General features: G+C 35.6%; 2 protein-coding genes across 11 annotated transcripts in view; one reads left to right on the top strand and one right to left on the bottom strand.

Annotated features, from left to right (window-relative positions):
* Window positions 1–1,808, top strand: part of LOC128261103 (high affinity cGMP-specific 3',5'-cyclic phosphodiesterase 9A) — a 43,644-nt gene extending 41,836 nt beyond the window's left edge. The window contains exon 8 of the mRNA XM_052994565.1: window positions 30–1,808. Coding sequence (XP_052850525.1) covers window positions 30–1,229 — 1,200 coding nt within the window. The 3' untranslated portion in view covers window positions 1,230–1,808. The remainder of the gene's footprint in view (window positions 1–29) is intronic.
* A 14,534-nt stretch (window positions 1,809–16,342) lies between these two features.
* LOC128261102 (uncharacterized) overlaps window positions 16,343–17,450 on the bottom strand; it is a 92,080-nt gene continuing 90,972 nt past the window's right edge. For all 10 annotated transcript variants that reach the window (XM_052994562.1, XM_052994558.1, XM_052994557.1 and 7 more), the window contains 2 exons: window positions 16,643–16,783; window positions 16,343–16,570 (listed from right to left, as the gene is read on the bottom strand). In XM_052994562.1, the coding sequence (XP_052850522.1) occupies window positions 16,499–16,570; window positions 16,643–16,783 (213 nt within the window). In that variant the 3' untranslated portion in view covers window positions 16,343–16,498. The remainder of the gene's footprint in view (window positions 16,571–16,642; window positions 16,784–17,450) is intronic.

Raw genomic sequence — 17,450 nt, 5'->3', positions numbered from 1 at the left:
GTCCAATTTTTTTGGTCGTTTTCCTGCAGGTGGCCGAGAAGACGTCCAAGTTCAAGGTGGACACGGAGGGCAGTAGCAACCGGAGCAAGTCCTCGCACTCCACCTCGCGCAAGTCCTCCCGCGAGAAGCGACCCTCGATGATCGGCGAGCTGTGCAGCAGTGGCGGTGGCCAGCGGATCCGGAACTCGTACGGAAACATTCACGGCTACCACAGCAACCGCTGCCACTTTGGCAACAATCGAGCGGTCAGCTTGGATCAGTATAGTAGTGCTGGGAATAATCGCCGCCTCTCGGACGGCTTGCCGCAGGTGATCTCGGATAGCAATGTGTTCTACGGTCGACACAATCGCTGCAGCTTGGAGGCCGGAGCAGGGGGAGGCGGTACGGTGATTGGCCATCCGCAGGACACAAATGCCAATAGTTGTCAGCTGAAGGAGTTACTGGCTCGGACTGAGGCGGATTCAGAGGGTGAGGGCGGCGGTAAGGGCGATTTCAAGGAGGAGATGCTGCCGCTGGCCCATCCGACGGCGATTGTAATGGCCCCATCATCGAATGGCAACATATCGCCACCGCCGCCACTGGTGGTCACCGAACAAATCCTGCCCAGCAATGGCAGCACTCGCAGCAGCAATGCCAGCAGTGGTCGCGGCGGTGGCGCGTCTGGCATTCCTGGAGGATCTGGTGGCCTGCCAGGACCTTCGGCTGCTGGCGGTGCTGGTGGTGGTGGTGGCAGTTCCTGGAAATCGCGACTGCGCCAGTTCTCCGACTACTTTAGCTTTAGTTTCGACAAGAGCAACAAACGCTTCGGCAGCACACGGAGTAGTCCATGTCCCGGCTCGCAGAGGGCCAACAATAATGCCAATGGCTTGGCCGACAACCAGGATGGAACCGGCTCGGGCGGAGGTGCCATCAAGCCGGGAAAGTGCTGCACCATAGCCAACAACAGTACGGGTTCCCCGAGGAGGGGCCAGCCGGAGGCTGGGGCAACCATGGCCACCGGCAATGATGCCGCCCACCAACGCCATCGAGCCTACAGCCTGGATGTGCCCGGCATGATGCGCTACTCCTCCAACGACAGCAGTCGCCATCCCAGCAACAATACGCTGCAGAGTGCGGGTGGTGTTGGAGCAGGACTGGATGCCACCGCCGCCCAACGAATGCCGCCCAGCCAGAGTGTGGAGCTGGGCCTGGCCAGCGGCTCGTCCTCGGAGGCGGCTCCAAAGATTTGACAACAGGGGAGCACCAGGGCGGCAGGACGGGATGTTGAGGAGCAGCAGCAGCAGCAGCAGCATGAGCAGCATGAGCAGCAGGAGGAGGATCCAGAGGAGGATCCAGAGGACGAAGAGGGGGAACACCGGCAGCTGCAGCAGCACCAACAAACAGATGCCTCGTCCAGTTGCGAGGTGTCCTCCATGTCGATGACCGTGTGGTCGGCCATTGGCCAGCGTTTGAATGCCCTCGTCTGTCATTGCTGCGAACGCAAATTGCCAGAACCGGAAAATGTCTAAGCGGCTGGGGGTTGCTGACCTACTACAAAAAAAGAAAGGATTCCCTATTCAAGTGGCTGGGGGTTGGCTGACTTGGTTGACTTCGCCTGGTTTGGCTTAGGTTTAGGCTTAGGCCTAGCTCTTAACTATTAAATCTTAAGTTTCCACAGATTTTACTCTCTCCCTCTCTCTCTTGTTTTTTTTTTTAATATTTTTTTTTTTATTATTATTTCATATTTACCATTTTATTTAGCACTTAAGTATTTTTATTTATATGTACACGCACATACACACACAAATATATACATGTATTATTATAAATTGCTTTAGTTTTTTGTGGATAACAATGGATTATGAAAGCTACTATATTTTTGAAAATTTTTACCACAATAGCAATAGCAGTCAAATTATTTATATCAAAACGGAATTAACTTCACCTCTGTTGTTTTCATTAAAGCCCCAAAATTGTAACCATTTTATTAACTTTATTCCAAAATAGAGTTCATGCATAAGTTATTAATTCAGCTAATTTGCGACTTTGCTGGGCTAATTACAAAATTGTAAGAAAAATTTGAACGATCCATAATTGGAATACATGGATTATTGACTAATGCAGTTTTCAGAATACATTATCTGAGATAATGGCCTCGTTTAAACTATTTAAAACAGAATACTTACATACATCAAACGGAGAAATTTCAGAAAATTCTTTTAGTTGGCTTCTTAGCCAAATGCATTCGGTGGCATCTCAGAAAACCTAGTTTTCACGATGGCTGGGTTATCCGCAGCAATGTTTACAGCACCATCAACTTACCCGTGGAAGTGACCTAATTGGAAGCCAAAACGATTTGAATGTCCGAATTCAAGAACACAGAATACCAAAGCAATGGCCTTTTTTCCGTTCTCATGGGAATTTCTCTTTTAATTGCGCAAAACAAATTTTTGGCCATTGCATTTATGCAACAGGCTACGGTCGCAGGTTTGTACGATGCAGATTCGACCCCAGTCGCCTAATTCCATTCGCTTGTAGCTAGTAGTTCTCCTTGTTTGCCAATGTTTTGTTTATCTTTTTTTTTTTTGGTTAGTTGCGATTTTTTTACGTGGGAGGAAAGCCATGGCAACGGGATGCCCGCAGGAGATGCGTCCATGGTCAGTCAATTGGATTGGATTTGCAGCCGCAGCTGTTGCTGCTGTTGCAGTTGGTGTTGCCATCGCTGTTGCTGCTGCGGGGCAAAATTGTGTTGTTGATGATGATGATGACGCTGATGGCAGCACTCAATTAGAAGGCACTGTGGGAGATGGAAACTCTGTCGATTATCCACCATTTTCGGATGCAACTCTCAGCTGCTAAAAACGGGAGGCGATAAGGGCCACACCCGCAAAAAAAAAAAATTTCAATACGCATTCGATAAGTGAAACGTTTTGAGGCCAACTGCATGCACATATCCCAGCATAATGCATGACATATGAGAAACCCAAGTTAATTACGATCAATGTACATTTCTGTATGTAATTATGTTAAATATAGCTAAAAAACAAAAAAAACACAAACACACACACATGCACGAGTGTAGGGCAATGCGAAAATTGATTGCATATTTTGCAGGGTGAACTTTGATTGGCGACGGCGAAACTTTAATTCAATTACTTATGGCGACACAAAAAAAAAAAAAAAGAAGCAAAACTAATGAAGTTATGAAATATGTATTGTGAAGAAGCAAGACCAAGCTGGTCCTTGGATACAGATGCAGTTACAATTACTGATACAGTTATAAAGAGTTGTATTTTTTTGTGAATGTGTGTAATTAAGCGAGCACTAAAAGAGCGTTCAATTCGAGGAGAAAGCTAAGGAGAATATTTATTCGGTGTACATTTGGATGTCTAGTAAATCGCAGCAAATACTCTTTACTAATTGTGCATTGTAATTGCAAGCTGCAGCATATGCCTAGTATGTGTATATGTCCTTTTCTCTCTAAGTTGTGTGTACGTTTGTTGTAGTGCGTAAGTCATAAAGTACTAAAAATATATAAGCATATTAATATATATGTAAACCAGAACGCATCGCTGTATGCCCGAACTAAGTAACTCTCTGCGTGTGGATTCCCCGCTCGTTGTGTGTTTTCTGTAGTTAGATTTGAAACTAGCTGGCTAATTGTAAGTTTATCGAATGTATTCGTGTATGTACCTTCCAGTCCCGGCACAAGCAACATCAGTTTTTCTGTCAGTGTGCCTGCATGGACTGAGCAGAATACTTACACATCTTACACATGGCGCCCGAGCAGAGACTGCAGGGTATCCACCAAGATCAACTAGAGAAAAAATGAATGGAAAACTGTTGCAAATGAAATCCCTTGATGGCTAACTCTTAGATGTAAGACTCTACCTAAACGAACCACTCGAAATTAGCTAACACATCCAATTGATTTGTTGCCTTATAATACTACTACTACAACAACTACTACTGTACTGCATTGCAGCTGTGTGGATTGGTTTTCCCAGGAAAACTTCTCCCCGTTGGTCACAGCGTTTTATATTGTTCATGCCACCAACTTCCCTTGTTTTAATGACAAAACATAAAGACTAAAACTTGAATTTAAACAAAATCAACAAATACAAAGAAAAGAAAACCAAACAAACTACTTTCCAACAAAACCAACTATACATATACATTAAAAAATCTATATATATATATACATAAATATTTATCTTAAAGATACTACAACAACAAAATCATAAAAAAATAACTCTAGGTGTTTTACAAATGTATAAAACAAAACAAAAAAAAAATGACAACTAAGCCCAAAAACCAAAAGTAAACATTTTAAGCATACCTAAACTAATTTAGAGTCCAAGCAAACAGAATCGCAAAACATGCCAGATTTTGGAGAAAACTTAATATGAATGAATAAATTTGACAGGCCGAATATATAAATGTTCTTGCAATGGAGCGTCTGATATCAACTAGTTATTCTTTTGACACCAGTTCAATAAAATAATTAACAAAAATTGGATATAAAGAACTTTGCATGTTGAACCATTCACTTCTTAATTTGTTTCCCCAAATTATTCTGTAAGATATTTTTGTAATATCAAAAAAAGACAATAGGTGAATATCCATTTAAAAAGATATTAAAATAATAATATAAGTTGGATATGAGAAGCTCATAGTTTCCACTTAAAGCCATTCATTTAAATAATATGTTACTTTTGAAGTTCTACGTACATTTTAAAATATTATCAATCATAAGATTAGAATTAGGTTTTATTGGAATATTTTGCATGTTTTCACAATAATACAAAAAAGCAAAGGACATATTATCAAAATATCAAACTTTTTGGCTGAATGTGCAAATCGTTATGAAATCAAAATTGAATGATCGATTTTCCAAACATTAAAGTACTGATTTGAGGTACTGATCGGCACACAAATATCCGTTGCAGGGACATTCCTATAGCTTTTCGGAAATCACGTAAATATTTAGCGTACTTTTGGCAGTCAATTAAATGCTTCCCCCTTCCGAAAGTTGGTTGAATGATATATGAGCGATATAAATCTGATGAGATTCGATGACGATAGCAAGAGAACAAGTTCCAAAGGCAAATGCTTGTTCGTACCTAATCAAATATTTGACAAGAATATGAGCAATTTGGACCAACTTGACTAAACACCCTAAACACTTATCCCTTAAAATCTGAAATCCTTATCCCTGCAGCTACATATTTATGTATAAATGTATGTGCAAAACGATAGCGATACCGATTACGATTACGACTCAGTATATGTACAAACACACACACACACACACGCAGACACACCGACTCGGACACATATACAAAACCAAATGTCTTAGTATGCAGTTTTACGTATGTAACAATCTCGTAGGTCTAAACCACAACTACCTGTCGACTAACCGATCTTGATCGAGATCAGCAACATCAGCTAAAAACATAATAAAGCGGAAAAGAAGTGGACTAAAAGCGGGACAGTAGGAATGGCATTGAAGATTAGCTAGATATGGAACAGGAACCGGATGCATCTTACTTTATACTTTTCTACGTGACTTACAACTGGAGCAGGAGACGACAAACAACTAGAAATCTAAAGATAAACTTCCTAAACGGTTTCCAAGCCTCCCACACACACGCACCCAAAAAATACCCGTGCTCACAAGCCCAGAATTGTATAAGGCAAATTCGCTATGAAAAATGCAAATTCCTCCTAAATCCGTCAAACAAATTCATTGATATTTTGCAGTCCATTTTTTTACAAACTTAAACTTGGTTTTTTAAATTTTCAAATCACCAATTCGAAAGCTGCTGCAAAGAGGCCTTTTAAAAACGTACAAACGTATATTATTTTACTTATGTTTTTATGCAGTTTAGTCTTAAAACAAATCTGTTTAAAGTTGAAAACATTAGTAAAAATCAGAGTTTAAAAAAGACAAAATAATATGGAAATGAGAGAAAATACGATATGTTAAAAGTTTTAAAATCAAATGCTTGCATAAATAAATTATTTCTTAAATCGACTGATGTTTATTATTTTGGCAGTAGTATTCTGTTGTCAGAGCTTTTTAAAACACGAAAATATTTCCCAATAATAAATTTAAAAAGATACAAAAATAAAACTTAAAAACTTGAGGGGAAATGTACTTTTCATCAGCAGGACACTTTGACTCTGTCTGCCGATTAATCAAATACCAGGCAAGGCATACAACCACCGATAATGGACCACACCCTGCACCCAAACGATAACCCAAAAAACACCCGATCCTCACTGCATGACCCTTGAAAATCTTGGCCGCCATCTTTACACTAGATAAAAACGCGTTTCTTCTACAAAACTTAAATGCAACTATTATAAATGTACTTACTAGTGACCCTCCTGAACAAACTGACAAAGCCTTTACTCCAAGAACACACACAAAATACAAAGACTACAATTTTAATATATACAAAAAGCAAGAGAAGCGAAAACTTTAAGCGAAATTTTAAACGAGCAGAACGTTAGATAGAGAGACCCTTGAACAGCATTCTTCGGCAGGCCGAAGCTTAGATGCTCTTTCAAAAGCCCACACACATAAGAACCTAAGAAACATAAAATATTATATATGTATACATACATAAGCCTGACCGCTTGCTCTTCAGTCTACTGGAACTGTTTTTTTTCTCCTCCAAAGTTGCAATTCTTTCTAAAAGAGAAAGCAGCCCGAAAAAAGGAAGTAAGCTGAAGACACCATTGCATAATAGTGAAAACCCCAGAGATTCTTTCAAACTACCATTTGCAGGGGCATATGCATTGCTACATAGTATATTTTCAAATTTTATGTCAATGAAGGAAGTCGATATATACATACACATACATATATATACACATACAAAATAGAATCATATATATACAATTAGTTATAATTTATAAGTGACAACCGAAGAAATCAGAGTGCAAGCAAGCCCAAATATCTAAAAGATATTTCTTCACCCAGATGCGAAATACTGCAAAAGCACAACCCGAAAGTAGGTGAACTCTAAACGAAGATCAAATACGGATTAAGAAATATTATCTCAGCAGAAAATTAATCTAGCAGAAGAGCAAGTAATGAGTGTAAATTAAACAAATTCAAGCACTTGGAGACACAGCAAACAGTTCCTCCCCTCACAGACCCCACAAAAATAGTACCACTCACAGCCCAAAAAATAATCTACAGTTAATGCAAGAGATATATAGAAAACAAACCAAAGAACAAGATGAAATAAAACTAAATGTGAAGAAATAAATAGTTATTATATATACATACACACACACACCCTATACAAGCCTAAACATGTAGATGTAAAAACCTCTTGGCACCCCAAAATAAAAGAATCAAATATCGCTGAGTCGCCCTCACAGAAAAGTGAAAAGAAAACTGGGTATACAACTAACAAATCAGCTAAGAAACGAGAAATTCAATGAAACTTTTCCGAAAATGCATTTAAATGGTAAACAAATATTTAAATGAGATAACTCAACTTGTATTTAACACTTAGTTATGTCCAACTCAGATTAATGGCGTACCAAAAGAACTACACACAAACACGGACAGACGAAAGGACTCCCCAAGGACATACCAATACCAATACAATACCCACGAGACGAACAACAGCATAAGGACCGAATTCACACACAAGTATTTTTGTGTAAAAGTATAAAACAGAAAATATGAAACTAATGAATGAGTATGAAATATATTGAAATAAAATCATTTCCAAACTACTTATTAAAAAAAAAAAGTCTTGGTGCTTTCATTGGGAATATATTACCTACCTTTATAATTTTAATTCCACATAATCAATGGGATTAACCAATTGAATTCTTTAAAAGGTGTTGTAAGTATTTAAAAAATCGTTTTTAAATCAAAACAAAGTTATTTTTTTGTAAACCGATCGGAATGGATTTTATAGCTGTACATCAACATTTATGACTCTTCAGAAATAATTATGTTAGAAATAAAAGCTTGGTTTTTGTGTCAGAACCCTGGGAAACAATGGTCAAATGTTGGAATGTCATACACCGTTGAATTCGTAATAAAATTTTCAATCAAATGGCATTCACAGTTAAAATTTTTTCAGATTTTCGAATTTCTGTAAAAATTGATGATGTACCCCCTTACAAAAAAGTCAGAAATTTGGACATGAATAAATTTTTCAAAAAAGTTTTTCAAAATTCGGTTTTTTTGTCAAAACTAAATTAATTGTATTCAATCGATCAGTGATGGATGGCATAGGTTGTCAGCTGTTCAAAATAGCAACTCTTTTGACTTTGGGTCTTACTTTGGCAAAGTTACAACAAAAAGACTCTTCAGAAATAATTATGTTTGAAAAATCGCCAAAAATCCAAAAAAAACACATTTAAAACTTGGTTTTTGTGTCAGAACCCTGGGAAATAATGGTCAAATGTTGGAATGTCATACACCGTTGAATTTGTTATAAAATTTCCAATCGAATGGCATTCACAGTTAAAATTTTTTGAGATTTTAAAATTTCTGCAAAAAATTATGATGTACCCCCTTACAAAAAAGTCCGAAATTTGGACATAAATAAATTTTTCAATAAACGTTTTTCAAAATTCGGTTTTTATGTCAAAACTAAATAAATTGTATTCAATCGATCAGGGATGGATGGCATAGGTTGTCAGCTGTTCAAAATAGCAACACTTTTGACTTTGAGTCTTATTTTGGCAAAGTTACAACAAAAAGACTCTTCAGAAATAATTATGTTTGAAAAATTCGCCAAAAATCAAAAAAAAACACATTAAAAACTTGGTTTTTGTGTCAGAACCCTGGGAAATAATGGTCAAATGTTGGAATGTTATACACCGTTGAATTTGTTATAAAATTTCCAATCGAATGGCATTCACAGTTAAAATTTTTTCAGATTTTCAAATTTCTGAAAAAAATGATGATGTACCCCCTTGCAAAAAAGTCCGAAATTTGGACATAAATAAATTTTTCAAAAAACGTTTTTCAAAAATTCGGTTTTTATGTCAAAACTAAATTAATTGTATTCAATCGATCAGGGATGGATGGCGTAGGTTGCCAGCTGCTCAAAATAGCAACTCTTTTGACTTTGGGTCTGATTTTGGCAAAGTTACAACAAAAAGACTCTTCAGAAATAATAATGTTTGAAAAATCGCCAAAAATCCCAAAAAACACATTAAAAACTTGGTTTTTGTCATACACCGTTGAATTTGTTATAAAATTTCCAATCGAATGGCATTCACAGTTAAAATTTTTTGAGATTTTAAAATTTCTGCAAAAAATTATGATGTACCCCCTTACAAAAAAGTCCGAAATTTGGACATAAATAAATTTTTCAATAAACGTTTTTCAAAATTCGGTTTTTATGTCAAAACTAAAAAAATTGTATTCAATCGATCAGGGATGGATGGCATAGGTTGTCAGCTGTTCAAAATAGCAACACTTTTGACTTTGAGTCTTATTTTGGCAAAGTTACAACAAAAAGACTCTTCAGAAATAATTATGTTTGAAAAATTCGCCAAAAATCAAAAAAAAACACATTAAAAACTTGATTTTTGTGTCAGAACCCTGGGAAATAATGGTCAAATGTTGGAATGTTATACACCGTTGAATTTGTTATAAAATTTCCAATCGAATGGCATTCACAGTTAAAATTTTTTCAGATTTTCAAATTTCTGCAAAAAATGATGATGTACCCCCTTGCAAAAAAGTCCGAAATTTGGACATAAATAAATTTTTCAAAAAACGTTTTTCAAAAATTCGGTTTTTATGTCAAAACTAAATTAATTGTATTCAATCGATCAGGGATGGATGGCGTAGGTTGCCAGCTGCTCAAAATAGCAACTCTTTTGACTTTGGGTCTGATTTTGGCAAAGTTACAACAAAAAGACTCTTCAGAATAATAATGTTTGAAAAATCGCCAAAAATCCCAAAAAACACATTAAAAACTTGGTTTTTGTGTCAGAACCCTGGGAAATAATGGTCAAATGTTGGAATGTCATACACCGTTGAATTCGTAATAAAATTTCCAATCGATTGGCATTCACAGTTAAAATTTTTTCAGATTTTCAAATTTCTGCAAAAAATGATGATGTACCCCCTTACAAAAAAGTCCGAAATTAGGACATAAATAAATTTTTCAATAAACGTTTTTTAAAATTCGGTTTTTATGTCAAAACTAAATTAATTGTATTCAATCGATCAGGGATGGATGGCATAGGTTGTCAGCTATTCAAAATAGCAACACTTTTGACTTTGAGTCTTATTTTGGCAAAGTTACAACAAAAAGACTCTTCAGAAATAATTATGTTTAAAAAATCGCCAAAAATCCAAAAAAAACACCTTGAAAACTTGGTTTTTGTGTCAAAACCCTGGGAAACAATGGTCAAATGTTGGAATGTCATACACCGTTGAATTCGTAATAAAATTTCCAATCGATTGGCATTCACAGTTAAAATTTGTTGAGATTTTCAAATTTCTGCAAAAAATGATGATGTACCCCCTTACAAAAAAATCAGAAATTTGGACACAAATAAATTTTTCAATAAACGTTTTTTAAAATTCGGTTTTTATGTCAAAACTAAATTAATTGTATTCAATCGATCAGGGATGGATGGCATAGGTTGTCAGCTATTCAAAATAGCAACACTTTTGACTTTGAGTCTTATTTTGGCAAAGTTACAACAAAAAGACTCTTCAGAAATAATTATGTTTAAAAAATCGCCAAAAATCCAAAAAAAAACACCTTGAAAACTTGGTTTTTGTGTCAAAACCCTGGAAAACAATGGTCAAATGTTGGAATGTCATACACCGTTGAATTCGTAATAAAATTTCCAATCGATTGGCATTCACAGTTAAAATTTGTTGAGATTTTTAAATTTCTGCAAAAAATGATGATGTACCCCCTTACAAAAAAGTCCGAAATTTGGACATAAATAAATTTTTCAATAAACGTTTTTTAAAATTCGGTTTTTATGTCAAAACTAAATTAATTGTATTCAATCGATCAGGGATGGATGGCATAGGTTGTCAGCTGTTCAAAATAGCAACACTTTTGACTTTGAGTCTTATTTTGGCAAAGTTACAACAAAAAGACTCTTCAGAAATAATTATGTTTGAAAAATCGGCAAAAATCCAAAAAAAACACCTTGAAAACTTGGTTTTTGTGTCAAAACCCTGGGAAACAATGGTCAAATGTTGGAATGTCATACACCGTTGAATTCGTAATAAAATTTCCAATCGATTGGCATTAACAGTTAAAATTTGTTGAGATTTTCAAATTTCTGCAAAAAATGATGATGTACCCCCTTACAAAAAAATCAGAAATTTGGACACAAATAAATTTTTCAATAAACGTTTTTTAAAATTCGGTTTTTATGTCAAAACTAAATTAATTGTATTCAATCGATCAGGGATGGATGGCATAGGTTGTCAGCTATTCAAAATAGCAACACTTTTGACTTTGAGTCTTATTTTGGCAAAGTTACAACAAAAAGACTCTTCAGAAATAATTATGTTTAAAAAATCGCCAAAAATCCAAAAAAAACACCTTGAAAACTTGGTTTTTGTGTCAAAACCCTGGAAAACAATGGTCAAATGTTGGAATGTCATACACCGTTGAATTCGTAATAAAATTTCCAATCGATTGGCATTCACAGTTAAAATTTGTTGAGATTTTTAAATTTCTGCAAAAAATGATGATGTACCCCCTTACAAAAAAGTCCGAAATTTGGACATAAATAAATTTTTCAATAAACGTTTTTTAAAATTCGGTTTTTATGTCAAAACTAAATTAATTGTATTCAATCGATCAGGGATGGATGGCATAGGTTGTCAGCTGTTCAAAATAGCAACACTTTTGACTTTGAGTCTTATTTTGGCAAAGTTACAACAAAAAGACTCTTCAGAAATAATTATGTTTGAAAAATCGGCAAAAATCCAAAAAAAACACCTTGAAAACTTGGTTTTTGTGTCAAAACCCTGGGAAACAATGGTCAAATGTTGGAATGTCATACACCGTTGAATTCGTAATAAAATTTCCAATCGATTGGCATTAACAGTTAAAATTTGTTGAGATTTTCAAATTTCTGCAAAAAATGATGATGTACACCCTTACAAAAAAGTCCGAAATTTGGACATAAATAAATTTTTTAAGAAACGTTTTTCAAAATTCGGTTTTTATGTCAAAACTAAATTAATTGTATTCAATCGATCAGGGATGGATGGCGTAATTAATTTTTTCAGATTATCGATTTTCTGCAAAAAACGATGATGCAAAAAAGTCAGAAATTTGGACATGAATAAATGTTTTTTTTTTTTTTAAGTTCAAAATAGCAACACTTTTGACTTTGGGTCTTATTTTGGCAAAGTTACAACAAAAAGACTCTTCAGAAATAATTATGTTTGAAAAATCGCCAAAAATCCCAAAAAACACATTAAAAACTTGGTTTTTGTGTCAGAACTCTGGGAAATAATGGTCAAATGTTGGAATGTCATACACCGTTGAATTGTAATAAAATTTCCAATCGAATGGCATTCACAGTTAAAATTTTTTCAGATTTTCAAATTTCTGCAAAAAATGATGATGTACCCCCTTACAAAAAAGTCCGAAATTTGGACATAAATAAATGTTTCAATAAACGTTTTTCAAAATTCGGTTTTTTTGTCAAAACTAAATTAATTGTATTCAATCGGTCAGGGATGGATGGCGTAGGTTGCCAGCTGTTCAAAATAGCAACACTTTTGACTTTGGGTCTGATTTTGGCAAAGTTACAACAAAAAGACTCTTCAGAAATAATTATGTTTGAAAAATCGCCAAAAATTCCAAAAAACACATTAAAAATTGGTTTTTGTGTCAAAACCCTGGGAAATAATGGTCAAATGTGGGAATGTCATACACCGTTGAATTTGTTATAAAATTTCCAATCGAATGGCATTCACAGTTAAAATTTTAGAGATTTTCAAATTTCTGCAAAAAATGATGATGTACCCCCTTACAAAAAAGTCCGAAATTTGGACATAAATAAATTTTTTAAGAAACGTTTTTCAAAATTCGGTTTTTATGTCAAAACTAAATTAATTGTATTCAATCGATCAGGGATGGATGGCGTAATTAATTTTTTCAGATTATCGATTTTCTGCAAAAAACGATGATGCAAAAAAGTCAGAAATTTGGACATGAATAAATGTTTTTTTTTTTTTTAAGTTCAAAATAGCAACACTTTTGACTTTGGGTCTTATTTTGGCAAAGTTACAACAAAAAGACTCTTCAGAAATAATTGTGTTTGAAAAATCGCCAAAAACACATAAAAAACTTGGTTTTTATGTCAAAACCCTGGGAAATAATACACCGTTGAATTGGTAATAAAACTTCCAATCGAATGACATTCACAGCTAAAAATTTTTCAATTTGTCGAATTTTCGCAAAAAATTACGACGTAACCCCTTATTAAAAATGCGAAAGCCTTACAAAACAGTCACAGCTATTGCTATTCGTCTTATTTTGGCCAAGTTACAACAAAAAGACTCTTTGGTAATGTCACAAGAGGTGTTTCGAAGGAACTTTGCACAAAGTGAATTTGAGAAACAGTTAAATGCTAAGTTTGCAAGAAAGTTTGTGAAATGCCGAATTCTAAAAACTAATGGGGGGTCACATGCATGAGTTGCAAGACCTCAACGGCAAGGCAAGTGGCAAGTGAAGCACCCAAAGCAATAGGAGGGGCAAGGGAACTATACCCCATAGAAGGAAAAGACCATCGAGGAATATCTGGAAGATAAGAGGAATATAAATCGTCACCGATTGGTGGGACTGCACACACAATACCAGGGTATATTTCCGTAAGGCATTTTCGAGTGTAATGCTCCAGTGGGCGGTCTCCCGCTAGGTCGTTCAACCCAGAGATCTGGCCACTTTTCACTGCCAATATTTGCTTATGTTTGTTTACATTGCATATTGTCAGTGTGGTGTTGTGGCCAATCGACCTGGTATCGATGTCTAACCGATAGCTAAGGCCTGAAGAGACACCTATCCCAACCATCGGCACATCACTAATAGCCGACGATGACCCGGGCCTTTGGGTGAGATTTGAAATCATGGAGTTGGAATTGCCATCTAAATTGTTGATTTATATGCGTATATGTTAGAAAACATTGAAGCTATTATGATTTTCAGCTAAATAATTCGATCGTTCCCATGGCAGCTATTTGAAATAGTTTTCTAAATTATTAGATTCCAAATATATAAAAAAAAAATTTGAAAATTAGAGAAGTTACAAATTTTGTTTCACTTATTTTTTTTTTCATTTGCTCCAATGGGAACAATATGATAAGTCGTTCGATTTTGATCACATTTAAACCGTAAGTCTGAAATATGTATCGAAGAACAAACATAAAACAAAAAAAACAGCAAGGTTATACATTTTTTTTCTTTTTTCCTACTGTGTGTGTCATATTTTATTTATTTTCTTTAAATCGACACACCCTCCTTTATCAATAAAAATAACCGCAACAATAAAATTAAACTCAGTTTGATTTTTTTTCCATTTTCTGTTTATTATGCTCAATTTTTGGTTTTATACTTTTGTTTACGCATGTGATTATATATTCTTTTATTAATCATTCTGTTTTCTGTTTTTGGGTTTAGTTCGCCTTTACAAATAATCATTGTTATGATCGTTCTTATATAATTTCTATGCAATTAGCCCGTTTTTATAAATATTCAATATATTCATTAAATTTGTTATGCAATTTCACATTCCATATAAATAATGTACACCAAAAAAAAAAACAATTTATTAAATATTAGTTGTTGTATGCATTTGTTTCGGTTTCCGTTTCATCTCTTTGGTTTTCTGAAGCATTTTCTTTAAGTTTTTTGGTAATTTAGTTTTGGTTTTTAATGGGCGTGGGCGTGGGCGTGGCCCGTGCCAAGCAGCGGAAATATGGCCAAAAAGTCGTTTAATTTGCAAACATCAAGCAAATGCCCCGTTGTCGTTACATCGTTACATAATTAAATCGTACTCGTAGTTAATAATAGTTCTCTTAGTGACTGCTGAATGCTGGTTGCTTGTGGATTGCGTTTTGGGCCAAATAGCGAGTATTTTACACATACATATACACACAAAGAAATGCATTTCTCCCTCTCTGTCTGTCTCTATTTCTGTTCCTGTTGCCGTCTCTTTCCGTTCGAGTCTGGTCTACAGTTATAACTCTATAATGCGATCCTAGATGCACATGCGTTGCTGCAATTGCAAGCTTGACTGTTTCTAGTCCGCCTTCTTCTAAATCCCTCTACCTTATATGGCTTATAATGGGGGTCCTCTAGCTCTGTCTCCTTCTTTCTTTCCGCACCGGCTCTCCCTCTCCTCTCTTTCATTTTCCCTTCTGTTATCCTTTTCTAATCTTTCTCTCTATATCTATCAACTTGTTTAACGAGTAGTAGCACAATTTTTGGACGAAGATGGTTGAAATCGAAGCGTCTAAGTAAGTGTGAGTTTGAGTGTCGGTGTGGGTGTGTCTGCTAAACTAAATCCTCTATGGGGTCATATGTATGTATATGTGTGTTTGTGGGGGTGTAAAGCGCTCCTCAATTTACACGATTACGATCTGGCTATATCCGTTAAATAACTATCAAAATTCTCGGCTATGGGTGCGAGTAGAAAACGAAACGCTGCAGTTACAATATCCAATCCCATTTCCATTTCCATTTCCAATCTGGCCTAAGCTTAACATTCTCCCGCCCTCTGTATTTCTTGTTATATAAATATATCGGGGTGGTGCTATATATCGTGTGTGGAGATTATATATATATATGTATATATACTATATCAAAAGAGCTGCCTGCCTCCTGTCTGGACTCGAATCTCGTTTGGGACGTCTTTTGCTGCGCTGTGCTCGTGTGTTCGGCTTGCTTTGGATTTTTTGGTTTTTTGGTTTTTACAATAAGTATGGGTAAGCAAATAGTATATATGGGGGGACGTAACTAGCTGCAGTATTCTCTGACTAATGTCGCCGTTCAACTAAGCTAAGGACGTTTTCGCAAAAAGGTCATTGTGTTCATATATATATATATATGTATATTTGTATAAGTATGTACGAGTATGTCCCGGCCGATGGCCTGATCTCACACGCATTATTAACTATTATTACTAAGCTTTGCAAAAAGGCGTGCCATGTGTGTTAGTTTTCGCGTCCTCTTATTTGTCGTAGTAGCTGCTTTTAACTCGCCTCCGATCGAACTTTGTCTAGTTTACTCACAAAAAAAAAAATTCAATACACTCGTGTGTAATATATGTTAAATATATATATATATTTATATATATATATATATATATATATATATATATATATAGGTACACACGCATATACATACATATATTTACTCCTCCTCTCTCATTCTTTCTCTATATGCATAGGTATATATATACTAAATATCGTAATATCCTTGTAAGGTTTTTATAGTTAACAATAATCGCCGTTTATTATCCTCCCGCAGGCTTAAATATATATGGGATTTTCCTGACCAGTGAGCAGGCGGAACATGGAAGTGGGCATGGTCTTCATGAGTATCTGGAATGGTTAAAGGGTAATCGAATTACTATACGTGTCACTTCATCCCATCATTCCCATATCCCCTCATACCTCCCCCACGGATGTGGCCAGCAAGTTAACGATCTTCTCGTGCGGCACAGCCACCACGCTCTGGTTGTTTATCTCGATGATGCGATGGCCCACACGAACTCCACCCCGCTCGGCAATCCCGCCACGCAGCAGGCTGCAGATCTGCAAGAGGAGATTAACTTAATTAGTGGAATGGTTCTATCTAACAATTCACCAAATAATTGCTAAGTATTTTAAGCTTTTTAATTTGTAACTACCACCTAGAACCCTTCTTTTACACAGTTTGTTTTCTCAGTCTAGTTTTTGGCATTTTTGGGTTTGCAAACACCTAAATTTTGGGGTACAAATAAAAGAGACATATATATGTGAATATGTAATATATATTCCGAACTATTATTTGCATTAAGAATTTCGTAGTTTTGATCAGTAATTAAACAGGCTTAAGAGTCCTTCAATAAAAAAAATATATACTTAATAATTACAATTTAAAAATTTGAATTTTTTTGACTATTTTAAGTTTTTAGCTTTATGCAATGGTTTAAACTTTCCATAAAAAACCAATACGAAGGGCATGCCCTTAGCACTATGCACAACAAAAACTTTCTCGCATTTATTGCCTTTACATCTTATTGATTTGGTTTAAATAAGTGTTTAGATTAAACCAAATCTACACCACCTAGATGAAAATAAATCAATCATTTATTTTTATTTAATCAGAGGCAGTATCAAGCATTCCCCTTATTCCAATATTGGTTGACAACTCTGTACTGTGTGATTCGCATTTGTTGAGAGTTGCCAACCCTTCCTCAAAACGCCTGCTTGTGAAAGT

Source organism: Drosophila gunungcola, assembly GCF_025200985.1.
Source record: "Drosophila gunungcola strain Sukarami chromosome X unlocalized genomic scaffold, Dgunungcola_SK_2 000050F, whole genome shotgun sequence".
NCBI lineage: Eukaryota > Metazoa > Arthropoda > Insecta > Diptera > Drosophilidae > Drosophila > Drosophila gunungcola.
Note: the sequence above shows the minus strand (reverse complement) of the source record. Positions and strands in the feature narration are given on the sequence as shown.